Source organism: Herpailurus yagouaroundi, unplaced genomic scaffold (genome assembly GCF_014898765.1).
Source record: "Herpailurus yagouaroundi ecotype Mexico unplaced genomic scaffold, PumYag 29, whole genome shotgun sequence".
Lineage (NCBI taxonomy): Eukaryota > Metazoa > Chordata > Mammalia > Carnivora > Felidae > Herpailurus > Herpailurus yagouaroundi.
This window is the reverse complement of record NW_024412377.1, coordinates 70,541,505-70,566,839: the sequence shown is the minus strand read 5'-3', so window position 1 is coordinate 70,566,839 and position 25,335 is coordinate 70,541,505. Positions and strand designations below refer to the sequence as shown.

General features: G+C 34.7%; 1 protein-coding gene across 4 annotated transcripts in view; it reads left to right on the top strand.

Annotated features, from left to right (window-relative positions):
• The window catches only part of FER (FER tyrosine kinase), a 437,513-nt gene that overhangs the window by 207,848 nt on the left and 204,330 nt on the right, over window positions 1-25,335 (top strand). For all 4 annotated transcript variants that reach the window (XM_040447039.1, XM_040447033.1, XM_040447048.1 and 1 more), the window contains one exon: window positions 7,455-7,577. In XM_040447039.1, the coding sequence (XP_040302973.1) occupies window positions 7,455-7,577 (123 nt within the window). The remainder of the gene's footprint in view (window positions 1-7,454; window positions 7,578-25,335) is intronic.

Here is a 25,335-nt window from a genome sequence, read left to right as displayed (position 1 = left end):
GAGAGAGAGAGAGAATCCCAAGCAGGCTCCACACCTAGTGCAGAGCCCAATGCAGGGCTCAATCTCATGACCTTGGGATCATGACCTGAGCCAAAATCAAGAGTCGGATGCTTAACCAACTGAGCCAGCCAGGTACCCCCATATTACAGTTACTTTTTTTTTTAAGTTTATTTATTTATTTTGAGAGAGAAAGAAAGATGGCGGGGGTGGGCAGAGAGAGAGAGAGAGAGAGAGAGAGAGAGAGAGAGAGAACTAGTGGGGGAGGGGCAGGCTCCACACTCTGTAGTAAGCTCTACTTGGGGCTTGATCTCAGGACCAGAACATCATGACCTGAGCCGAAATCAACAGTCGGAGGCTTAACTGATTGAGCCCCCAGCAGTCCTTGCAGTTACTTTTTAACCGATTGTGAAACTCTGCTTGCTGTGAACATTATGTGAACACTATGAATGATCTAGATGGACACAGATACTTCTAATTTTTACATTTTTCACTGTTCTAGGAGAGAATATCTATCTTTGGTCTTATTCAAGCAAGAATTGTACTTTCTTTTAATTATTCATTTATTTATTTATTTTTACGTTTTTATTTTATTTTTGAGGGAGAGACAGAGTGCGAGTGGGGAAGGGGAGAGAGACAGGGAGACACAGAATCTGAAGCAGGCTCTAGGCTCTGAGCCTCTGAGCACAGAGCCAACATGGGGCTTGAACTTGAGATCTGTGAGAGTCATGACTCAGGACTGTGAGATCATGACTCAGGCGCTTAACCGACTGAGCCACATTGGCACCCTAAGTTGTAATCTTTATTAGATGCTAAATTTATTAATTTTGTAAATCCAGGTGTATATATATACACACACATACATACAGGATTATCTCAATCTCTGTAATCTTCGTTGTTATTCACTGACCTTTTCCATAGTTACTAGCCTGTTTAGGGTGCTTGATGTAAGAGACTTTGCATCTAAACATCTTTAGTGTTTGTAGCTAAACCTGTTTATTTTGTGTCATAAATGTTGATAGATTTTCACAGAGATTTAAATGGTTTTGTTCTATTTGATAAGAAAATATATACACAAATCTTTGTTTTTGTGTATGATAAAACAAAAATACATGTAGTTAGACAAAATACTCCAGAAAGAATTTCTTTTTTTTTTTTTTAATTTTTTTTTTCAACATTTATTTATTTTTGGGACAGAGAGAGACAGAGCATGAACGGGGGAGGGGCAGAGAGAGAGGGAGACACAGAATCGGAAACAGGCTCCAGGTTCTGAGCCATCAGCCCAGAGCCTGACGTGGGGCTCGAACTCACGGACCGCGAGATCGTGACCTGGCTGAAGTCGGACGCTCAACCTACTGCGCCACCAGGCGCCCCAAGAATTTCTTATTATTAATAGGAAAGTGCCAATTTATATTTCTCTAATTTATTTATATGACAGTCATTTGTTAGAAACCCATTTTTGTAGAGTACCATGTTATTCAGAGTAAGGACATGAAGGTGAAAAATGTATGGCCTACTTCTTAGTGAACCTAAAACCTAGTAAGTGAGACATTTGTAGAATTCATGAACAGATAAATATTAAAGATGCAGAATTAGGAATGGTTGAACTGAGAAATTTGAATTAATATATGGTGACGAATTTACAAGAACACAATGATAAATATTTTAAAACAAAAAAATCTCTATGTAATGGCATATCATCATCTTTTTTTTTTCCTTATCCAGTCATTCAGCAAATACTAACATGTAGTCCCAGGGATATGAGTCAATAAAACAAAAATAACCCAAAAGTGGAGGCTGTAATTGCTGTGTGAAATTGGGTATCTGAATGTGTTAAATCATTGGTTTATTCAAAAGGTATTTATTAGATGTCATCATATGCCAAGTTCCAGTTAGATCTGGGAGAGTCAGTCTCAGAACATACCACATAGGTTTACTTTGTTCTTTTACCACAATCTCTAGGCTCTTTGAACTACATGCATTTTTAAATTCATGCTATGAATCTCAAGGAAAACTAAGTAAAAGTGAGTAATCCAAAACTTGTTTGAATGACAGTTGGTTCCAAGTTTGTGCCTTATTGTTATATGCTTATATAATATACTTTGAATCTTTTTAATTGCTCTAATACCATTCAAGGGCTCCAGAAAAGGCAAGAAATACCTTAAAGTCAAAATGAAACTATCACAAGATATCATTTTCTGTGTCCCTGGTACACAATTAAAGACTTAGATGACTTTCTTCTTAACAATTAAAGCCATTCCAAAACCTCATTAATATTGATTTCCATGAAATAATGATTGAACAAGTACTTTTAAGGCCCTGGGATGTAATGGTGGAGCTTATAGTCTAGGGGGGAGGTTCACAGTCATTTATAAATCACACATGCTATATATAATTATAAAATGTAATAAAAGATGTAAAGTAGATACATGTTGCTATAAAAGGTTTTAATTGGGTAACTTAAGGATGTTAAATTTGAGACAACATCTGAAGAATGAATAAAAGCTAACTTGGGGGGCACCTGGGTGGCGCAGTCGGTTAAGAGTCCGACTTCAGCCAGGTCACGATCTCGCGGTCCGTGAGTTCGAGCCCCGCGTCAGGCTCTGGGCTGATGGCTCAGAGCCTGGAGCCTGTTTCTGATTCTGTGTCTCCCTCTCTCTCTGCCCCTCCCCCGTTCATGCTCTTTCTCTCTCTGTCCCAAAAATAAATAAACGTTGGGAAAAAAAAATTAAAAAAAAAAAAAAATAAATAAATAAATAAATAAAAAAGCTAACTTGGCTTTTTAGGAAAGCCATACAGAAACCTTATTAATACTATTCCCCAAACTCTCTAACAATCTTTCCTGTGTACTGGTTTAATGAGTTATTTATATATTTATATATTCCATGAGCTGTTTTTATTTGACAAAGCTAGAACTTATGTTTTATATTTTCATTTTAAGGTATTTTACCAAGAAAAGGAGTATTTTATTTTTTCTTGTTTTTTGTTTAGCATATTCGTCTCAGCCTCTTTCAGAAATGACCTTCCTTCCTTCCTTCCTTCCTTCCTTCCTTCCTTCCTTCCTTCCTTCCTTCCTTCTGCCGGCTTGTTCTGAGTTCTTTTTCAAGAGGTCTATTCAGGCATATTATTTCAAATTATACATTCATTGAAGCCACTTCTCATTTTTTGTGTGCTTATTCTGTTCTATCTGACTTCCTTGTATAACACTCCTCTGCAAGTATGTATAGCAAGAAAATCTGATTCTGTTTTTTTATGTATTTTTCATACATATGCATATTTGATTCTTAAGTAGCACAATGATAACTCAGAAACAAATTCTAGATGTAGCAAATGTGTTGTGAAACATAACAGTTCAGTGTCTATTCCTTGAGATTTTTTGGATATATTTTAATTATATGTATCTATATATTTTTTATTTTACAAAATTTGAGTTATATTTTTTATTCATACTTTTTATTTTCAATGACATATTACATGATATCTAATCATGTAATACAAATGACAATCAACAAAATGATCTTTGTAGAAATTTGCAAAAATTTATTTTCTATTTATTGCTTCTTTTGGAATTTGCCTAAGAGATCATTAGTAGCAACATTCGCTCCAAAGAAAAGTGTCTTATTTAAAGATTAGTCTGGAAATGCCTGGGTGGCTCAGTCAAGTGTCCAACTTCAGCTCAGGTCATGGTCACACTGTTTGTGAGTTTGAGCCCCGTGTTGGCTCTGTGCTGACAGCTCAGAGCCTGGAGCCTGCTTTGGATTCTGTGTCTCCCTATCTCTTTGCCCTTCCCCCCTTACACTCTCTCTCTCTCTCTCAAAAATAAATATGCACATTAAAACAATTTTTAGATTTATAGATTATTCTGGATTCTCTCTGTGATACCATTGGCAAAGCCGTGTAGAAAAACTTAAAAAAGAATCTGTTTGTATGTGAACCGAACTTCATGTCATCTGAGCTACAAGAAATTTATACAGATTTATACAATGTCAAATTATAATATTCGGAATTTTGAGAGTATCAAGAAACAAGGCCTCAACAGTTTTTGTGAATGTACTACTCTTGACCTGAGTTTGATGCTTAGCTGAACTTTATAAGCGTATGTCTTAGCATCATTTCTAGATTCATTACTTTATCTTCATCTTTAGGAAAGTGAGTTAATCGGTTTTGCACAGTTAGGACTCTGAGAACTTCACTGATGTCAACATGATCACTTTAAAAAGATAATTGCTAGAAATCAGTTTCTTACTTCAGCCCATGAATTAAGTACTGCTGTTGTATCACTCACTGTATTCACTCACCATGATTACTACATCAGTGGCAGAAAACTGTCTTTAAACTAAAAGCTAGATATGTTCTTAAATGAAAATTCCCATTATTCTATTCAAATGTTTCTCTAGTTATAAATGTATATTGGAATTTTATATAAGACATTATAACACTAGCGGCTGATTTGAAATTTGATTCTCTGTGAATTTTATCATGTTACTTGCTTTCTATTCAACATTGTACTTCAGTATCTTGGGTTTGCAGGTGTCTGAACTATTCAGTATTGATTTCCAGGTTAAGTTATCTTACTTGTCTCTTTAACTTCAGTTATTTAATATGCGTTATATTTCATTCATTCATACGTGGTTATTGATCTAAGAAATATGTGCCAGGCACTGTTCTAGACCATGGGGATACTGTGATGAGCAAAGCAAATGTAAAAATTTATCATCTCATGAGCTTACATTCTAGAGGAAGAGATAGATGAAGAGCAAGATAAAAAGTAAAATATATTTGATGTTAGATGGTGTTAACTTCTGAGGAGAAAAATTCAATAAGGAAAAGGAGATAAGAAATTTAGTTGGGGTGAGAAAATGGATTCTGAATATTGTGTTGGGTGGCCAAAGAAGACCTTACTGAAAGATGACATCTGCTGAAAGACTGGAGGAAGTAGGAGGGCCATTACCCATATGTCCATCTGAGAAACTATTTAAGCCGCAAATGTAAACTCCCTGAGAAAGGAGTGTGTATAGTGTGTTTTAAAAGAAGAAGGAAATGAGGGGGACTGGAGGGAAGTGGAGGGGAGTGGTAGTGGTTAGAAATGAGGTAAGAGAGATGATAGAGGACAGATTGTATAGTGTCTTAAAGACCATGGTAAAGACTTTAGCTTTTATTCTGAGGGAGATAAGAATATAAGCAAGGTAATGGAATGATCTGCTGTAACAGGGTCCCCTGCTGCTGTATTAAGAATAGACTGAAAGAAGACAAAGGGAAAACAGTGGGTATGTTTTTAACTTTATGGACAAATATTGTCAATAAATGTTAACAAATACAATTGTGTACATTTAACATGTGCAACATGATGGTTTGTTACACATACCTTGTAAAATGGTTACCAGGATCAAGACAGTTAGTTAACACATCCATGCGCCTCACACAGTTAAATACTTGTGTGTGTGTGGTGAGAATGCTTAAGATTTACTCTCAGAGTCTTTCAAGTTATAATACTGTATATTTGGTTGAAATTTTGTGGTTGTTTATATTGTTATTACATGTTTCACTTCTATAACCTTTTGCATTTCTTCATTTCTTAATCAGTTTCATATAACAATGCCTTCCAGGATATTTGATTACTTGCAGTTGATGATGATCCCTGGAGAAAATTTAATTTACACTTTTAAGCATTCATTGAAAATGTTTATTTTCCTATATCTGGATTTGGAATAATTTTTTTTAAATGTTTATTTATTTTTGAGACAGAGAGAGACAGAGCATGAACGGGGGAGGGTCACAGAGAGAGAGGGAGACACAGAATCGGAAACAGGCTCCAGGCTCTGTCAGCACAGAGCCCGACGCGGGGCTTGAACTCACAAACTGCGAGATCGTGACCTGAGCCGAAGTCGGACTCTTAACCGACTGAGCCACCCAGGCGCCCCTGGAATAATTTTTATAATCCAAGGATTCTTATTGCTTTGGTGATTTAATATTTGACTGTGTACTATGTGCCATATACTGGGCATAGTGTTTTGTATATTGATACGTGGTCAAGCCCCATTCTTTGAGGAGATCCAAATATTTGTTTCACCAATGAATGAACTGAGACCCTGAGAGAACTTGCTCAGTGCATTGAATGCCTAATAATATATTAGTGTCTTCAGTATGAAATATTCTTAAACATCATTGTCAGTATATCATAGCAGACCTGACTGCTATGTACAAAAATTCTTTAGGCAATTTATTAACAACTGCTCTGAATTGTTTCTAACACGAACTGCCTTGGGTTGAATTTATATTCTATGGTTAGGTGTTACAGTAAGCTAGCTCCTGTTTGTCCCTCACTTGATGAAACAAATATCCATTTAAAGGTTGGATATAAATTCAATTCTGGTAAACTTAATCTTATTTTATACTATGGAAAAAGAGCTTTAATTTCTTAAATCTTTTAACTAGGAAAGTAATCTTCCAGGAATGTAAATAGTATCCACATTTTGGTAGTTTCTAAAGTTCTTATTTCTTAACATAGTTTTCTTAGAGCACATTCATATTGGCATGTGTACATATCACCTGTTTAGGTATGAGCAAGCACTTTGTGAACAATCAGAAAGAAGTTTTTATTATATTACGTTGCATTCCATTGCTTCCTGCATTGAAATGTGTGGCCAACAAGATATTTTTTAATGCCAAATTTATTGTTATCAATTCATCCATATGGTTATTGTATGCCTATTTTAAATAGGAAGACAGAGGAAAGGGGTTGTGTCACAGTTTGAGAAAATGTTACCTCTGTGATGTTTTGAAATCACGAAGTGTAAGAGTTGAGCATGCTGATATTTGTTGTTTGTCACTGTGCATTTTATTTCTTTGTTAATGGTGTGTGAATGACTAGGTGCTTTTAGTGAAAGAATAATACACGAATAACCCCAGTAATAGAAATACCAACTACTACTATGTTGATAAATAGGAAATATTTATCAATCATCTGAGGTGGTCTTCAGATATGTATTACTATATTGGATATAATATCTTCAAACTTCCGACATTTTTTATTTTGGAAGATTTATCAAATGGGACATATATAAACATAATGTAAATGCATTTCTTTTTGATTAACTCACACATATCTCATGCTTTATTTCTTTTGGTTATCATTTGGCAAAATGCATTCCAGGTCCTTTTAGTTTTTCATTTTCTTCCTTTCTTGTTTTTTCCAAACTGTTTTTTAACAGTCTGAATTTTGTTTAATCATTATAAAAAGTAAGTTCTCAATGGAAAGGTAAAATTTTTCAGCATGTTGGAGTTTTATTTATATATTTAGTTTTACTTTTACCATCGAATCCATTCAGTGGTGTTAAGTATATTCATATTGTTGTGCAATAATAGTAAATTTTCTTATTGGAACCTAATTTATTGCTAGTGTAGTCTTGCTGAAGCAATGTCTTTATATTTATTCTACTTTATTGTTTTTTCTTCAGAATCTGTATCGATTTGAAGGCACTGGTTTTTCAAACATTCCTCAACTAATAGAACATCACTATACAACAAAACAGGTCATCACTAAGAAATCAGGTGTAGTTCTGCTGAACCCTATTCCTAAGGTGAGTGTGTGTATGTATGTGTGTGTGTGTATATATGTGTGTGTATATATGTGTGTGTGTGTGTGTATATATATATATATATATATATATATATATAAATAAAATGCTTTGGGAGTTAACATTTACCACAACAAATAAAGTTCTTAGATTATTTATAGAAGTTTGGAAACATAAGGACTTTGTGATTACCACTAGTGCTAATATAACTAAGGCAGCTAGTTCCTTGGTTTTATTAGGATGGGTTGCCTTTTTATTCAGTGTTTGCTGGTTTACAAATGGCCTGTTCTTGTTTTGTTTTGTTTTTTTTTCCTTCCCAGTTTTCCTTGAAACACTTGAGGCCTTTCTTTTACTTTGTAAGGTTCAGACTTTGAAAGGTTCAGTTTATGAAAGATTCTAAGATGTAAAAGTCAAAGAATATGTCCAGCAATTATGAGTAAATTAGAATTTTAATTTTGGATGTTAAGTTTACAATATGTTATAAGACACTCGAAATTAAAAAAAAAAACTATACTATTTTCTTCAAATACAATAAATTGTAAGTTTCTTACGTGGGGACAAGCAGTGAGGTGAGAGATTGTTCTGGGTAATTTTTAACTGTAAGATCGAACACAGAACACATTACGTTCATATGCTTTAAGAGATTAATAAGGTTTGGAACGGGTATGAAGAAGGTTTGTGTTTTAAGATAAAATCTGTGGGGCTTGGACCAAAGTGCAGCAATGGAGCTGGGTTGGCTTCTGAGTACTTTTGATGTTTCAGAAATTGACCTGGGGTAGGTAAGAGTCCTTTTCTTTGGAGGCCATCTACTATCAAGAACAGTGTGGCCATAAACAGCTATACAACCTGGTAGGTTAATATCTGCTAATTTGATTTTTATATATCTAGGAATGACTTTTAATATGAAGGAAGTGTTATTTGGAAGAATGCTAATGTATAATTGAGATTCAGAAAAAGAAATAAAAAAAAAACTGTTGCTATCCTTTGTTAGTCTAGAACTAATGTCTGTATTTGTTCTCATATTCTATTACTCAGTCATTACTGAGGGGCTGAGCCTTGACATTGCTTTCACAGAAGATTTTGAAAGTCAGTTGCTAAACACTAATTCTGTGGCTAAGACATTGGCCTTCTTGCACAGTTTTCTAGACATATGTGATTGGTTCATTCTTCATTTATATATTTCTCTTTGCTTTTCCCCCCATTTTAATTTGAGAAAACCTTATAAAAATTCTCTGTTAGTTTAAAACAGGTGTTCATATTTTTCTGTAGTAAAACAGAGATGTTTGTCAGTGTTTCCTCTTCCATCAATGGATAACTGCTGTTGTTCTGCAGAATTCTAGGGATTCTTTCTTTAAGATGAGCAATTCCCATGGCTTCATGTACTGTTTACGTATCAGTGACTTCCAAATTTATATTTCTAGCTTACATTTATATCTTTCCCAAAAGACATAAGAGATTTTTCCACTCTTTACCTAAAACTTGATTTTATCACCTTTAACCCCCAAATTTGTTCTTCCTTTTTTATTAAATGGTACAAGTTTTCCTCACTATACAAGTAGAGTGTTTCTCTGAAATCTTTTGTAAGCAAAAGGCATAAAGCAAAGAAGCAATTACCATTTCATAAAAGTGAAAAGTTTCTTCGAATTTCTTTCGGTTAACAAAAACAGGTACTAATTTAAGTCTTTTGTAAAAGCAGAGTGGCCTAAAGCAAACTTTTGGATAATGGGGGAAATCTGTACCACCAAATATTTAGCTTCTCAAACCATAAGTCTGGAGTTTGTCTTCGACATCTCCTCTACCATAGCCCTCTCACTAGCACTATAAGTGACAGGAGTTTTGTATACTTAACCTGTACATGTAAAAGTTTGAACTTTAATTCCAGCATGAAATAAATTTCAGTGCAGTTCTAGCTATGTTAGTTCAACAAGATATACAACTGGGTTTTCAGAAATATTGATAGCCCATTTTACAGCCAACCAAATATTTGCATTTTCTACTTGCTTAGCCAGGTCTAAATTGAGAGACCAAAGCCATAAAAGAGACACATAAAAATGCAGATCTGGGCTTTTGTAGGAATATATAATTTCAAATAAAGCTATATCCTTCTCTATATAAAAATTTCCATGAAACGAGCCTAGATAAATGGAGTAGATTGTCTGGACTGTTACATGGCCAATTATTCTCTTTCTCTCAAACTCCCAGCACTGGCTGTGGAGCTGATTATCTATCTCATCATTTTATATAGCACTAGCTATGAAAATAACTTCTATAGACTGAAAGCCCTGGAAGATTAAGGAGCTATGTATGATTGTTTTATGAGGTAGAAATTTGAAGTTTATCCAGCTGATTCTTAACCTGATCTAAAGTACTGGTACTTGAAATATGCAGTTTGTTATCTGTTTGTTGTAAATATTGTTATGCATTTTATTTAATGAAGCATATTACTCTTTTAAAAGAAAACCACAAAAAAGAGTTGTGAAAATTAGACAGTTTTCAATTATGAGTGAATAACAAACTGACATGGATTATATTATGGTGGTATTATCTATTATATATCTTCCTTTGAGAAATTATTTATAGTCTTATAACTTGAATCTATTTCTTGATTTAATTTGTGCAAGAAGTTAATGTCTTTGACCATATAATATGCTATAAAACATCTCATTTCCGTCTTGCCAGTCTTCATTTTTAGCCTACATAAAGAGTGCTATTTTGGTCTCAATCTAATTTCTGTTTATAGCAACTGACTTCTCAGTTCCTATTTATTTCTTTCTTACCAATGAAAATATATCATCATAATGCCTAACTGGAGGACACCATGGCCACAGGATTATCTTTCTTATCTTCAGAAGTACAAGAAACTAGACAATCTAGAATTAGAGGAATTATTTAACTTTCTCATGATAATAAAGCTAGTGCCCAAGCCATTTCTCCCTCACCCTCCACTGGCTGATTTCTGCTGTGCTGCTTCCCACAGTTTGTGGAAAAGAATGGAGGATGAAAGGCACTGTTGTAACAGGGGTTATTGATCACCCATCACCATCCTTCTTCTGTTAGCAAGCACATTGGAGATGCACAGAACCTGTTCTTTACTGAGTTCAGTTTCTATTCCAATGTCATTCATCACAGAGGCCTTTTCTGAATACCTTGTGTGAAATAATACCTCACTTCCTTATTATTCCCCTCTTCTGCTTCTTAATATCTCTTTGCTGCAGTTGTATTTACTTGAAATTATTTTATATGATATAGTTTTACTTGTCTGTCTTCCCCAAGTGGAATATAAGTTCCATAAAGGCCAGAATTATATTTAACATTTAGTGCAGCTGTAGCCCCCATGCTTAGAACAGTGCCTGCTCATAGCAGAGGTTCATTAAATATTTGTTGAAGCATTGAATTCATTGAGCAATTGTTAGACCAGGGGCTTGCTGAGCTTTTCATGTGCGTTATCTCATTTAATCCTTACATATTCCTATGAAGTATTATAACTAGCCCCATAGCAGCACTATCAACAATAGCCAAAGTATGGAAAGAGCCCAGTGCCCATCAATGGATGAATGGATAAAGAAGATGTGGTATATATATACAATAGAGTATTACTCGGCAATCAAGAAGAATGAAGTCTTGCCATTTGCAACTATGTGGATGGAACTAGAGGATATAATGCTAAGTGAAATTAGTCAGAGAGACATAAATATCACATGACTTCACTCATATGAGGAATTTTAAGAAAGAAGACAGATTAACATAAGGGAAGGGAAAGAAAAATAATATAAAAACACGGAGGGGGATAAAACATAAGAGACTCTTAAATATGGAGAACAAACAGAGGGTTGCTGGAGGGGTTGTGGGAGGGGGGATGAGCTAAATGGGTAAGGGGCATTAAGGAATCTACTCCTTAAATCATTGTTGCAGTATATACTAACTTGGATGTAAATTAATAATAATAATAATAATAATAATAATAATAATAATAAATATCAGTGTTGTTTTTAGCCCCATACAATATTATGAATGAGGAGCTGACGCTTAAAATCATGACTTGCAGAAGATAACAGAACAATTAAGAGGCAGAGCTATGAGCCCATGTTCTTACCTACTATCTGCGTAGACTACAGAGTCTAGACTTTAGAGACTAGAATAAACTGCTTATTTTAAGGAACAAGGGTGTGGGTTTAAGGAAAAGGAAGTATCTTTGATTTCATAAATGTTAAATTGAAAAAAAGACTGTAAAATATCAAAAACTATACTACAAGTCTTTATGAAAAGAAAATCAATAAACAGTAATATTGGGTGGTAATGCTGGGATTTGAGGTAAAATATAAGGACTTGATAAAATTTAGTTAAGAAAGACACATAGTTCAACATTAACATTTAAATGGTGACTTGAAGTTTATTTGTCTTGTTAAATTTAATATTTCTTCATATTTAGCTGTTTTTTTAAAGAAATTTCTTTTAGAATGGAAATTAAAGTTCATGAATAAGGGGTGCCTGGGTGGCTCAGTTGGTTGAGCCATCCAACTTCGACTCACAGTTTGTGAGTTTGAGCCCCATATCAGGCCCTGTGCTAACAGCTCGGAGCCTTGAGCCTGCTTCGGATTCTGTGTCTCCCTCTCTCTCTGCCCATCCCTCACTAGTACTCTGTCTCTCTCTCTCAAAAATAAATAAAAACATATAAAAAAAAGATAAAGTGCATGAATAAATTCAGGTGAGTTAGGCAATGAGCCTTTAAATTGAACTTTAGACAAATGACTTGCCTGCCAGCTTAAATCAAGTAACTGTGGCATTTTATCAGAATTTAGTGTAGGATGCCAGAACAGTAGAGGCAGTTTTGCAGAGAGTAAGTCTCTTTCTTTCTTTCTTTCTTTCTTTCTTTCTTTCTTTCTTTCTAGTGTTTATTTTTGAGAGAGAGCGAGAGCACGAGCAGGGGATGGGGAGAGAATGGAGAGTGGGGCAGAGGATCTGAAGCAGGCTCTGCACTGACAGCAGTGAGCCTGACTTGGGGCTCAACATGGGGCTTGATGTGAGGCTCAAACTCACGAACCGTGAGATATGACCTGAGCCAAAACCAAGAGTGGGACGCTTAACTGACAAGCCACCCAGGCACCCAGAGAGTAAGTCTTTCTGTGACAGAGACTAACTTGTGAAGAGACAAGTTTGTGGCAACAGCATTAATGTTTTGGACACATGTACACAAACAACAGTTCGTACAAGAGAAAAGCTGTACTTTTAATTCGGTCTTCTCTTCATGTTCTTGGTTTCAGATCATTTAAAGACTATTTTACTTTATAGTTAAGTAACATAGCTTGCTTCTTCCAATATTACTGTTTAATAATTTTCCTCTTTTGGAATCTTGAGATACGGTTTTTGATAGGTTGAAGTCTTTTTCAATTTAACATTTTATGAAATTAGGACTTCTTTTTCCTTAAATCTATATCCATGTTCCTTAATTATGTAATTAAATTATTAAAATAATATAAAAATTTAATAAAGAAATGACTGGAAAATATATGTGACTTAATATTTATTTGTTTAGCAAATATTTAGTTAACACACACTCTGCTGAGCAGTGATCTATATTATGTTGGAGTGCAATAAATGCTATGCAAATGAAGCCCATCAAGCAGATAATGACCTGAGTGTGATGGTGAGGTCAGAGGTTAGGTGACGTGTGTGTGTGTGTGTGTGTGTGTGTGTGTGTGTCTAGGGAACAGCTGGTTTTTTAAATCATTGTGATCCAGGAAGGCCTCCTAATAAATTTTGAAGAGAAAAGTGAACCAAACCAAAGACTTGTCCGTAGGGTTATATGCAGGAGCAATAGTAAAAGCATTTAACAGCGCAGCATGAATACTGGCCTGTGAGAACAGATGCCAACTCCAAGGCCCTAGAGCCATGCTCGTGTTTCATTGGGTCAGTATCTTTCTTCCCTGAGTGTCTGGGGAAAGAGTGTTCCTAGGTATAACTGGGGAGCTGCAGAAGCTAGTGTGGCAGGAACAGTGTAGACAAATGGAGTGATTGCAGGTAAGCGCAGATTTGGATTAATTTAATAACTAATGTATACTATCTTAAAAGGTCAGTTATTTATTACATAATTTGAGAAATTCATTTCATTTACGTAAAAGTTCTGTATAAAATTTTGTAAGTTTTCATGGTGAGTCTCTTCAAAACAAAATATTTATGTTTAATAGTGTCAATTAATTTCAAGGGAATATTTTTGTAGTCATATGGCTATCTAAATAAAGTAAAACCAATGTTCTTCATTTCTAAGAACTTTTTCTCCCAGCCCGTTGTTGTTTTTTTTAAATTCTCATTTTGTTTGTTTATTTTTATCCCCACATGCCACCAAGCAGTTAATTCCATTTGGACATGGTCTACCTGGAGATAGAGTTAGATCCCACAGGTTAAGGGCTCAATCCTACAAGTCTCCCCACTACTCTGCCCATCTTCAGATGCCAATCTTAAAACCAGGTTGTCACTATGCTTCTGATATCCTGGTGATAGATTGGAGGTTCCAACAACCTTCTCCTTAGGTTCAGTTAACTTGCTAGAGTGCCTCCCAGCACTCAGAAAAACATTCTACTTAATAGATGACCAGTTGGATACAAAAGGACATAACTCAGGAAGAGCCAGATGTCGGAGATGCATAAGGCAAGGTATGTGGGAAGGGGAACGGCACTTCTTGATGTCTAAGGGCACAACTGTTCCCAAATTTCCACACCTTTACCAACACTGTCTTTTTGGGTTTATATGGAGGTTTCATTACATAGGCATGCTTGATTAAATCATTGACAACTGGGGCTTGAACTCATTATCCAACCTGTCTTCCCTCCTGGAGGTTAAGAGGTTGGGACTGAAAACTCCAACCCTCAAATCACAAGGTTGGTTTTCATGGCACTAGCCCTATCTTTAGGTTACCTAGAGCTGTCTAACCATGACTCAGCGTAACAAAGGACACCTTTGTGGCTCTGAGCACTTAGGAATTTCCAAGGGTTTTAGGAGCCTTGTGCCAGAAATTGAGACAAAGACAAAATACAATTTCCTACTATAAATCATATCACACTCAGTAATATTATTTTAGGAGGCATCTAGCTAGCTCTGCTTTTGTAATTAATCCTCTTATGCTGTCATTTTATATGAGATATTTAGAAAGTACTGTGTTTAAAATTTGAAGACAGATAAGTGATTTATTTATTTATTTTTAGCTCTTGAAAATGAGATATCATGTCAAATTAGATTTCCAATTACAGAGACCACAGTTTGGAAAAAAAAAAAGTTCTGATATAGAATGCTCGCTGTTAAGATTTCTACTTAATTGCCTCTTTAAGATCAGTTATTAGCTCCATTGAAGAGCACGAAAAATTACAGACTATCCTCCTTAGGATAAATTCATCAAGAATACATAAATCACCCTGTGGACCTCCAAATTGAGCAGAAAGAATCCACTTTTCAATGCCAGTTTTCACCACTCCCAACCATGTGATTTGGGCCAGGTCAACCCCCAAGTCATTTTCTGCCTACAGTAATCCTACATGGTTGTTGTAAGTATCATGTAAGAAAATCTGTGTGGCTATGTGTTGGAAACTGTAGAATAGCGTATTCTTTCTTCTTTAAAAATTTTTTCATGTGACAAATAACTCACAACAGAAGGTTTGGAAAAGGTAAAGGTAAAATTTGGAAGATTTTAAATTATGAAGGAAGAAAAAAACGTTGAGTACATAGTCTGGTGATAATATTTTACTTCTGTTATTTTATTAAATTTTTTCAACAACTGTGCATTGAGTATTATTATCCCCATTATTAGATTAGGAAAGTCAAAGATCATAATTTACCCTAAATCACATTTCTTGTAAATTTTTGAGGTGTGTCCTGAAACTGATTCTTTTATATTTATCACCTTTTTACTACAACCTCCACTAGAATAAGTTATAATCTATAGCCTCAGTTAACATCAGTAGTTTAACAACATTTTTTTTTTTGCTATAGTCCAATACTCCTGCACCAGAATATAACAGTGAACTTGACAGTTATGGTGTCATCCTTTATGAAAATTAGTCCCGCAGGAACTATATAACATGTTGTGCTAAGGGAAATAGAGGGTAATATTTGAATATTTAGCCTTCATTTAGCATAGTCAGGGAAGTCAAATTAAACTTGAATTTTAGGCTTGATCTATTTAATAAAAGAACCCTGTCATAGTGCATTTAACACATAGACTGACTTCCAGTTTTTTTTTTATCTCAAACTTTACCAACAGTTATTTTGAGGAAGAGCAATGTTAGGCTTAAAAAAATTAATAGGCCTTGGAGACCACTAATGTTCCTTAAATGACCTCTCAGGGGTATTTCATCCATAAACCTACTTCATACTTTCTTAAATATTATGATTTTTCAGTCTAAGGAGTTAGATTTTAAAGTAATCCTTCCATATATTTCTTACCTTGTAAACATTTTCGGCATGGCATGATAGGAATAACTCATTTGAATTAAAAAAAAAATTGTTCCCAATGTTTGTTTATTTTTTTTTTTGAGAGACAGAGACAGAGTATGAGTGGGGGAGGGGCAGAGAGAGAGGGGGACAGAGAATCCAAAGCAGGCTCCAGGCTCTGAGCTGTCAGCACAGACCCTGACCTGGGGCTCCAACCCACAAACCGTGAGATCATGACGTCAGCTGAAGTCGGACACTTAACTGACTGAGCCACCCAGGAGCCAGCCTCTCATTGGAATTTTTTAAATGCAGGTAGAAGGGCAGGATTTGGTATTAATAGCCCATTGTCTGAAGTGTGTAATTTCATCATTTTAAAGTATTTATGAAAATTTTCTATGTGCATGGACTCAGAGAAGCATGTAGAAATGTATAAGAAGGTATATAAGAAGATTTCTGGTATGAACATGGTTGTGTGACTTAGCACTTTTTTTCCCTCTTCCCTGCCGGAAACCATAGCAAAGAGAACAACAAAAGTAAAATGTCCATAAACTGCATTCTTCGTGAAACTAAGAACCGTATGTAATTCATTGACTTCAAAGTACATGTTGTGGTAGTCAACCTTTGACTGGGTGGAAGTTGTATAGCACAAAGTTAAGACATGACCAGATAGCCCCGCTGCTGTAGATCTTACCAAACTGCAGCAAAAACACCTTTTGAAAGAGGAATTTACCCTAAAGTTCTTGGCTATATTCTTTGCTTGCATCAATGAATGTGGGAAATGGGTGGGGGAAATAAATTTTACGCATAAATTAAGTGATTCAGCCAAACTTGCAGTCAGAAGAAAATTTAGAGTCTTAAGTAGTTATATCAATAAAACAACAACAAAAAATAATTGGGTGAAGCATACAACTCAAAAAATTAGGAAAAACAAATCCATAATTAAATAAAAGTATAGCAGAAAGAATAAATTAACAAAGATAATACCATAAAGAGATGAATTAGAAAAAGAGAAAAGAAAAAATATATATAATAACTGCTTTTAAAAAGATCAATACATAATTAAAAACACTTGCTAATTTAATCAGTAAAAACTCATATCACAAGAATGCCAATTCCTTTAATATACAAAGAGCCTCTAGAAGTTGTTTAAAAAAATAGATAACCAAATAGAAAAATTGTTAATGGGCGTGGGTAGATAGTTAAAAAAATAAAAATACAAATGGCTTTTAAATATATGGCAGGTAATTACTTAACTCAGTGGAATAAATGGAAATTAAAACTAAGGAAATATCATTTTTTCATTTACTAGATTGGCATAAAGTTACAATTTAATAGTTCACTTTCTTGGCAAAGATGTGCAAAAAGGCCCTTAGATACTTTGCTAATGAGAATATAAATTAGAAAAATCTCTGTAGAAGGCAAATTGACAAAATCCATCAAAATTATAAAATGTATGTATACCTTTGACTTAGCATTAACACTTCAGTAATCTATCCTTTAATTGTGTTTGTATATGTATGAAATGGTGTCAGCACAAGGTTAGTCACTTCAGCATTATTTGTAATATTGGAAATAATTGAAACGTTCATTAATAGGTGTCTAGTTAAATTGAACATGGTACTCCATCTGATGGAGTACTGTAAATGAGGAACTCCAAGGTGCATTGTGGTTTTTTCAATTTTTAATTTTTTTCATGTTTATTTATTTATTTTAAGAGAGAGAGAGAGAGACAGAGAGACAGAGAGAGAGGGAGCCAGCCAGTGGGGAAGGAGAGAGAGGAAGAGAGAGAATCCCAAGCAGTCTCCACACTGTCAGTGAGACAAACTGTGAGATCATCACCTGAGCTGAAGTCAGGAGTTCCATGCTTAATGACTGAGCCACCCAGGTGCCCCCACGGTGCACTGTTAATAAAAGAAACTAAAGGGGTGTCTGGGTGGCTCAGTTGGTTAAGCTTCCAACTTCAGCTTAGGTCATGATCTCCCAGTTCATGAGTTTTAGGCCTACATTGGGCACTGCACAGGTGGTGCAGAGCCTGCTTGGGATTCTGTCTCTTTGCCTTTTCCTCACTTGAGTGCACTCTCTCTCTCTCAAAATAAATAAATAAACTTAAAAAAATAAAAGAAACTAAACTATAAAACAGAGTTTATGTCATGTTATCTTTTGTATAGAAAAGTGTGGGGAGTATAAAATTATATGTCTGGGTTTGCTTTTAATGATAAAGAAACTTTAAATATATACTCAAGAAACTACCACTACTGATAATATCTAACAGAGGATACACATGTTTTGGTGGGTTTGAAGTTGTCAGCAGAGGTCTAAGGGAAATTTTTTACTGTTTACATTTATTGTATTTTACTGTTTATTTTGTTTTATTTTTTGAAGACACTGTGAATGCTTTATCCATTTAGAACTTAAAAAAGTATTGAAACCATGACACCTGCTCTTAAGGAGTTATAATTTTTTAGGGAGATGCTTTATCAAAAAAGTATTGTTAAAAGGATAAAATGTTCATGTTCTATATTGTTAAAGAAGAAATAATTTGTAAAATAGTGCTACTGTATTATCCTTTTTTCAAAAAATGAAATGTACATACACATAGAAGATGCACGTACATATGTATACAGAAGAGTTCAAAGACTATACTCCAGAATATTATGATTATCTCCAATTGGAGGAGTTATGGGTAACTTCTTTTGACTTAAGTTTGTTTTTTAGATTTTTGTATTCAACATGTTATTTTGGTAATGTTACAATTTTTTCAAAGCAATATTTTATGGTAATATTTAGTAGAACACTATAAAGCAGCATTTTTTAAATTTAAATTTTAGTTTTAGAGAGAAACCATGGATGGGGGAGAGGAACAGAGGCAGAGAGAGAGAGAGAATCTTAAGCAGGCTCCACTCTCAGTGTGGAGCACAGCATGGGGCTTGATCCCACCATCCTGTGATCATGACCTGAGCCGAAATTAAGAGTCGACCACTTAAATGACTGAGCCACCCAGGTGCCCAAGATTGATTTTTAAAGTACCAATATATATTACAGGAATTCAGAAGAAGAACAAATGGGCTTGGTTGGGTTCATAGAGGAATATGGATTTGAAGTAGGTCCTAAGGATAGGCAGAAGGAGTAGAGAAGATTTTTGTGGTTATGGCAAGGGAATAATCTAAAAACTGAGACTTATTTTAAGGAAGTCAAGATCAGTTTGACAGAAGCAGATGATTTAGAAAGGTGAATAATCTCAAAAGTTTCGGCTGAAGTCAGATTTTTTAGATCTTCACATCCCAAGATTAGGATTTATCTATGGAAAATGTCATTCTATTGCAGGTTTATAACCAAGGGGAAAATGTAAACTAAGCATATCTAAAGTATAGTTGTTGATACCACATACCCCACTAAAATATTGAGGCTATTTGCCCTTTTAACTGCTTGAAGAAGTTAAGGAATTTATTGGCACATTTAAAAAACAAATCAATTTTTATTTTACCATGTTTCAGAAAGAACCTGTGTAGCCATAATCAAATTATATTACAGTGAATAATGTTAAAATAGAAATAAAAACAAGTTATTAGTACCGGTGAAAAAATAAGTAATGGTGGACACTTAAGCATGGCAAAAAAAAAAAAAAAAAAAAAAAAAAGCAGGCTTTTAAAGACTTTTAATAATTCCTGTGTTGAGCATGAAATATTTAGATGGAAACCATTATAGAAAAAGAGTTAACTAATTTCATGATTAGAGAAGAGGAAGGATATTAATTTGTTTAAAACAAAGTTTTACTACCAGTAAGTTCTAAATGAAAATTCTCTCTTGGGATTTTAGTTATAACAATGTCTTTAACAACTTTTCTGCAAAAGTTTAGGAATAGATTTCATTGATTGTTGCTTTTAGTGTCCTTTAATAATAGCCCAGGGCATAATGTAAAATACAACTTAATATAAATCATTTTGCATCATCATTTTTTCCTCTTTTTAATTTTTGCTGAAGAGAATAGTAAAATTTTCTAGGATCCAGATTTATGATTAAAATATTAATAAAATTAGCATTAAATATATTAAAAAGTTTTAACAAGTTCCAGAATACCAAAAGATTACACCTATGACATTTACAAATGTCTCATCTTAATTATATACCTGAGCAATTTAACATTTAGCCAAGTTTGTGGAGGATCCATACACAGTGAAAAAAAAAAATCGTAACATGGAATGGCGTATTGTTGAATTTTGTTTTCCCTTACAAAAAAAGTCCATGATATGTTGTTAATTTATTTCATTTTGGAAATTATCAGTGCTAAATAATTTAATTGAAGATCACCATCTCTTTTAATGTCTTTTCATATTTTGAACTTAGACATTGGGAGCTTATTTGATGTTCTCTGTGTCTAAGGTAGTGAGATCTAGAAAGCAAGAAATGTCTCTACCAAAGAAAAGACAAAGGCACCCTGACAGAGAATATTCTTTATGTTGGTACTTGTGTAATTCAAACAGGAGAGAAGGGGTCAATAGAATACCAAGGCAAGAAGTGGTAAGGTAAGGAATAGGTGAGGTGAGTTGATAAGATATAGAAGTACACCAAATTAGTCTCTTCATCCACATTAACCCTCTTCTTTACAACTATTCTCCTCTTGCTGGCTCTACAGGCTGCAGCCTGCAACAACTTCTGAGATAGAAAACCCCTGATGATGATGTGTAATTTCCATTTTAATTTGTCAATTTTATATAATGTAGATATTTATAAAAAATTTTTTAATGTTTATTTTTGAGAGAGAAAGAGACAGAGTATGAGCAGGGGAGGCAGAGAGAGAGACACACACACAGAATCTGAAGCAGGCTCTAGGCTCTGAGCTATCAGCACAGAGCCCAACATCACAAACTATGATATCAAACTCACAAACTGTGAGTTCATGACCTGAGCCGAAGTCAGATGCTCCACTGACTGAGCCAGCCAGGCGCCCCGATAATATAGATACTTGTAAAGTGTTCAATAAAAATGTCCTCTTCTGGGCTCACCTTGAACTTTCCCATAGTTACAGTACTTATTTTATTCACTCAGCTGTCATTGTTAGTTTTATCTGAGATCCTCCCCATTAGCTAATAACCCCCTTGAGAGCAATAAAGATATATTTACTCATTTTTATGCATCTCAGGGTCTGATGCATAACTCAGGAAATATTTGATGTTATTTTGAGAAAATATGGCCATTTAATAAATACTTGATATAATATTTGAAAAAATATAATAATTGAGACTTCATATTGTTTTAGAACAATATAGAAATTATAGCTTTTAATGTTTCCAAAGTGGAGCATGGTTGAGGTTTATGAATGAAATCCCTTTGGAAATAAGATATGTTCTGTTTCAGTTCCATTTGTATAGTAGTTTATATTCCATATTTTCACTTTCTTCTTTTATGGCTTTATGTTAGAAGTTACTTTTTCATGTGGTTATGATGCTCTTAGCAAATTTCATAGCTATTTTTAAGTACAGATGAAAAACATTTCTGGTGTACTCTTTTTTGGCTTGTCTGTATTTTATACTATTGTGAACTATATATTATTCGTTCCATAAAATTCCTTTGACACCTTGATGAGACTTCTCACGGATATTAACTTTAAAGCAGTAAAGTAATCTTACATAATATTTAATATTCCTTATTTGCAAATTACTGTCCTGTATTAACCCATTTCAAAAGTGAAAATGAAATACAAGAACAGGCATTGCTTGTTTTCACTTAAAAAAAAACATTTATCTTCCTTTTTACCATATTAACTAAATTAGTGTTCATCTTCTGCTACGTTGTCCTTGAAGGGAATAATTTAATTGTGCCACAAAAGACTTGTCCCACATCCTATTTTATGTAGACTAAATATGCATGCTAAGAATTTTAATGACTTTGAGATAATAGAATTAAATTAGAAAGACCAAGGACATTAAAAAGATATCTGCAAGTGATTTTTTAAAACGGAAAGCCTCATTCATCTATAAGCCTTAGAGAAAATGAAACTTCAAGTTTTTCCTTCTGTTATTTATGTAATAACTGCTATATATTAAAACTAGACCAAAAAATAAGGTCTTAAAAAAGAAATACTCGTGGAGAGAAATTATCTTATGGGATATCCTGAAACCTTGATCGGGGACTGTGTAATGAGAAACAGAATCAAGATCAGCACAGTTCATTTTTAATTTCTTGTGTATGTCTTAGTAATAAAGAACTCTCATGTTCAAATCCTGGCCCTCACTGTTTTGTGGTTTGCCATTACAGATAATTTCTAATGATGGACTCAAGAATTAATAATTTTACCAATACTTTCTGGCAATGCTGTGTTCTCTTTTGACTAATAAATCTGTGTTTTCTTTTGCCTCTGGAATCACTTCAGTTTGAGAACATAATCATTTTTTATGCCCATAAGACTGGACTGTGAGTCCATAGAGCTTTTTGAATCTTCTCTAGAAATAACTTTTAAAAGATTCCTCCACTGCTATTGCAGTATTCAATGTGGGGTTTCTGAAAGGTCATCAGTGTTCATCTGAAAATAAATTGGTCAGAATTTTCCAGGAATCCACAGATTTGCAGCATACCTCTGACTGGCTCTTCAGTTAACGTTCAACAAATACATATTGAAAGCCTCTTCTATGGTGGAAACTAGGCACTAAAGATACTGTGATGACTATGATAGTCTTTGTCCCAGAAGAAATTAGTCTAATTGGGAAGACAGATAAGTAAGTAAGAACTATGATTGAGGTGATAAACCCTTTTCCAGTTTATCCATCTGAAGTAGAGAATATATTAGTAGTCAGGGGAAATGGAGAGAAGAGGTGTGGTAGGCAGAATAATGGCCTTCCAAATGCATCTATGACCTAATCCCTAGGACCTGTGGATGTGTTCTGTACTCAGTAAAAGAGACTTTGCAGAGGTGATTATGTTAAGTATCTTGAGATGGATAGATTATCCTGGATTATCCAGGTGGGTTCAGTGTCACTGACAAACATAATCACAAGGAACCGTGTAAGGGAAAGAAGGAGGCAGGAGAGGCAGAGACAGAAAAGGAAATGTGAATATAGAAGTAATGGTTGCTTGGAGTCATGCAGCCAAGAGACAAGGAATGCAGGCTGCCTCTAAGGAGCTGGAGAAGGCAAGGAACGCATTCTCCTCTAGAGCCTCCGGAAAGAGTGCAGTTCTGCCAACATCTTGGTTTTAACCCTGGAAGACCCAGTTTGAACCTCTGAGCTCTAGAATTGTTAAGAAATTTGTGTTGCTTTAAGCCACTAAATTGGTTATAATTTGTTAGCAGCAATAGAAAACTAGTATTGGAAATGAGATTAGAGAAGTTAAAAGGTGTCAAGTAATAACTACTCCATGCTAAAGGCTTTGGTCTTTGTCTTGTGGGTATTAGGAACCTTTCAATGGTTTTATCATGGGGAAAGTAATAATCAGATTTATATTTTATAAAGACCATATGGCTTCATTGTGGAAACCAATTAGTGAGTGAGTGACTGGTGTGAGATGAAAGTGGCAAGACTGTGAAAAAGTAGTAATGGAATTTAAAGAATTATTGGGTATTTGTGGAGGCAATGATGCTTGGATGAAATTGCACATGATTAACTTAGTTATCAGTCAGAGTTAACAGGACTTGTCAAAGAATGTGGTGAGTGAAGGAGACGTTTTGAGGATTACTTGTCTTTTTTTTTTCTTAATTTAAATCCAAATTAGTTAACATATATTGTAATAATGATTTCAGGAGTAGAACCCATTGATTCATCACTTACATATAACACCCAGTGCTCATCCCAACAAATGCCATCTTTAATGCCCATCACCCTTTTAGCCCATCCCCCCCCTCAACTACCCCTATAGCAACCCTCAGTTTGTTCTCTGTATTTAAGAGTCTCTTATGGTATGCCTCCCTCTCTATTTTTATCTTATTTTTTCTTCCCCTTCCCCTATGTTTATATGTTGTTTCTCAAATTCCACATATGAGTGAAATCATACGATATTTGTCTTTATGACTTAGTTTGCTTAGCATAATATATTCTAGCTCCATCTATGTCGTTGCAAATGGCAAGATTTCATTCTTTTTCATCAGTGAGTAATAGTCCATTGTATACAACATCTTTATCCATTCATCAGTCATTCATCAGTCTTCTTTATCCATTCATCAGTCAATGGACATTTGAGCTTTTTCTATAATTTGGCTATTGTTGATAGCACCACTATAAATAATGGGGTGCGTGTGCCCCTTCAAATCAGCATTTCTGTATCCTTTGGGTAAATACCTAGTAGTGCAATTACTGGGTCGTAGGATATACTTGAGAGTCACCAACATGTGGGGAAAATACCTGAAGGCTTAGAGTAGATGAGAAAATACATAGTATGGGAAGAGGACTTTAGGTAGGTAGCCCAGGGAGAAGAAGAGACCCCATTCTTTCCTTTCCACTCCTCTTAACTTTGTAATCACACAGGCTTTCATCATTTTAAACTTTGTGTTGCTGACAGTTTATTTACCTGTCTTTCTCCTAGGATCTTTTTAACCCTGTTGCTACTAGACTTATCTTTTTAAAATAAAATTTTATCACATCAGGTTCCTATTTTAAACACCTATGTTACTTTTTTTTTCCTTTTGTGAATCAGTGCTGGCTTCTTACTAATTCAGGACTTTCTCTAATCTTATTCTAGTTCATTTGTCCAGTTTACCCTTTTCTCCTTGTCTCTATTTTTCCCTTTCCTTTAGTCATCTTGTTAGAATGCATACATAAGAATATAGAACCTCAGACTCAGCATATGCAACCAGGAACCCATCATGATGATTCACTCCTTCATTTCCCCACTGGGCCTACTTCTCATTCTTGGTTTCTGTTAACACCATCAATTCTGGCATGAAGCCTTTAAAAAATATTCGGAACATTTGTACACTCCTCATTTTCCCTTATATCTCACTGTAATGAGTCATGAATTCCTTCTGCCTCATAAATGGCTTTCAAGTCTATTACCTGTTTTACATCCTTCCTGCTGACCCTTAAGTGAGGCCTTCATTGATATGGGTCTGAGACTCTTGTGAAGAGTCTGCTTCTCATGCTTGCTAATTCTTTGTGCTCTTGCTGTATGTATTTAGATGTTTGGAACATTCAAAGTAATAACTGATCATGGCATTTAAATGTTTAATGTATTCTAAAGAATGTATACTTCCTCTTGGTCAGGTTGAAGCATTCTAGCATGCAACAACCCTTTGTAATCTAGCTCCTTTCAACTTTTCCAGTTGTTTCTCCTGCCAATCTTTCTTCTTTTTTAAAATCTTTTTAAAGTTTATTTTTGAGAGGACAAAGAGCATGAGTTGGGGAGGAGCAGAGAG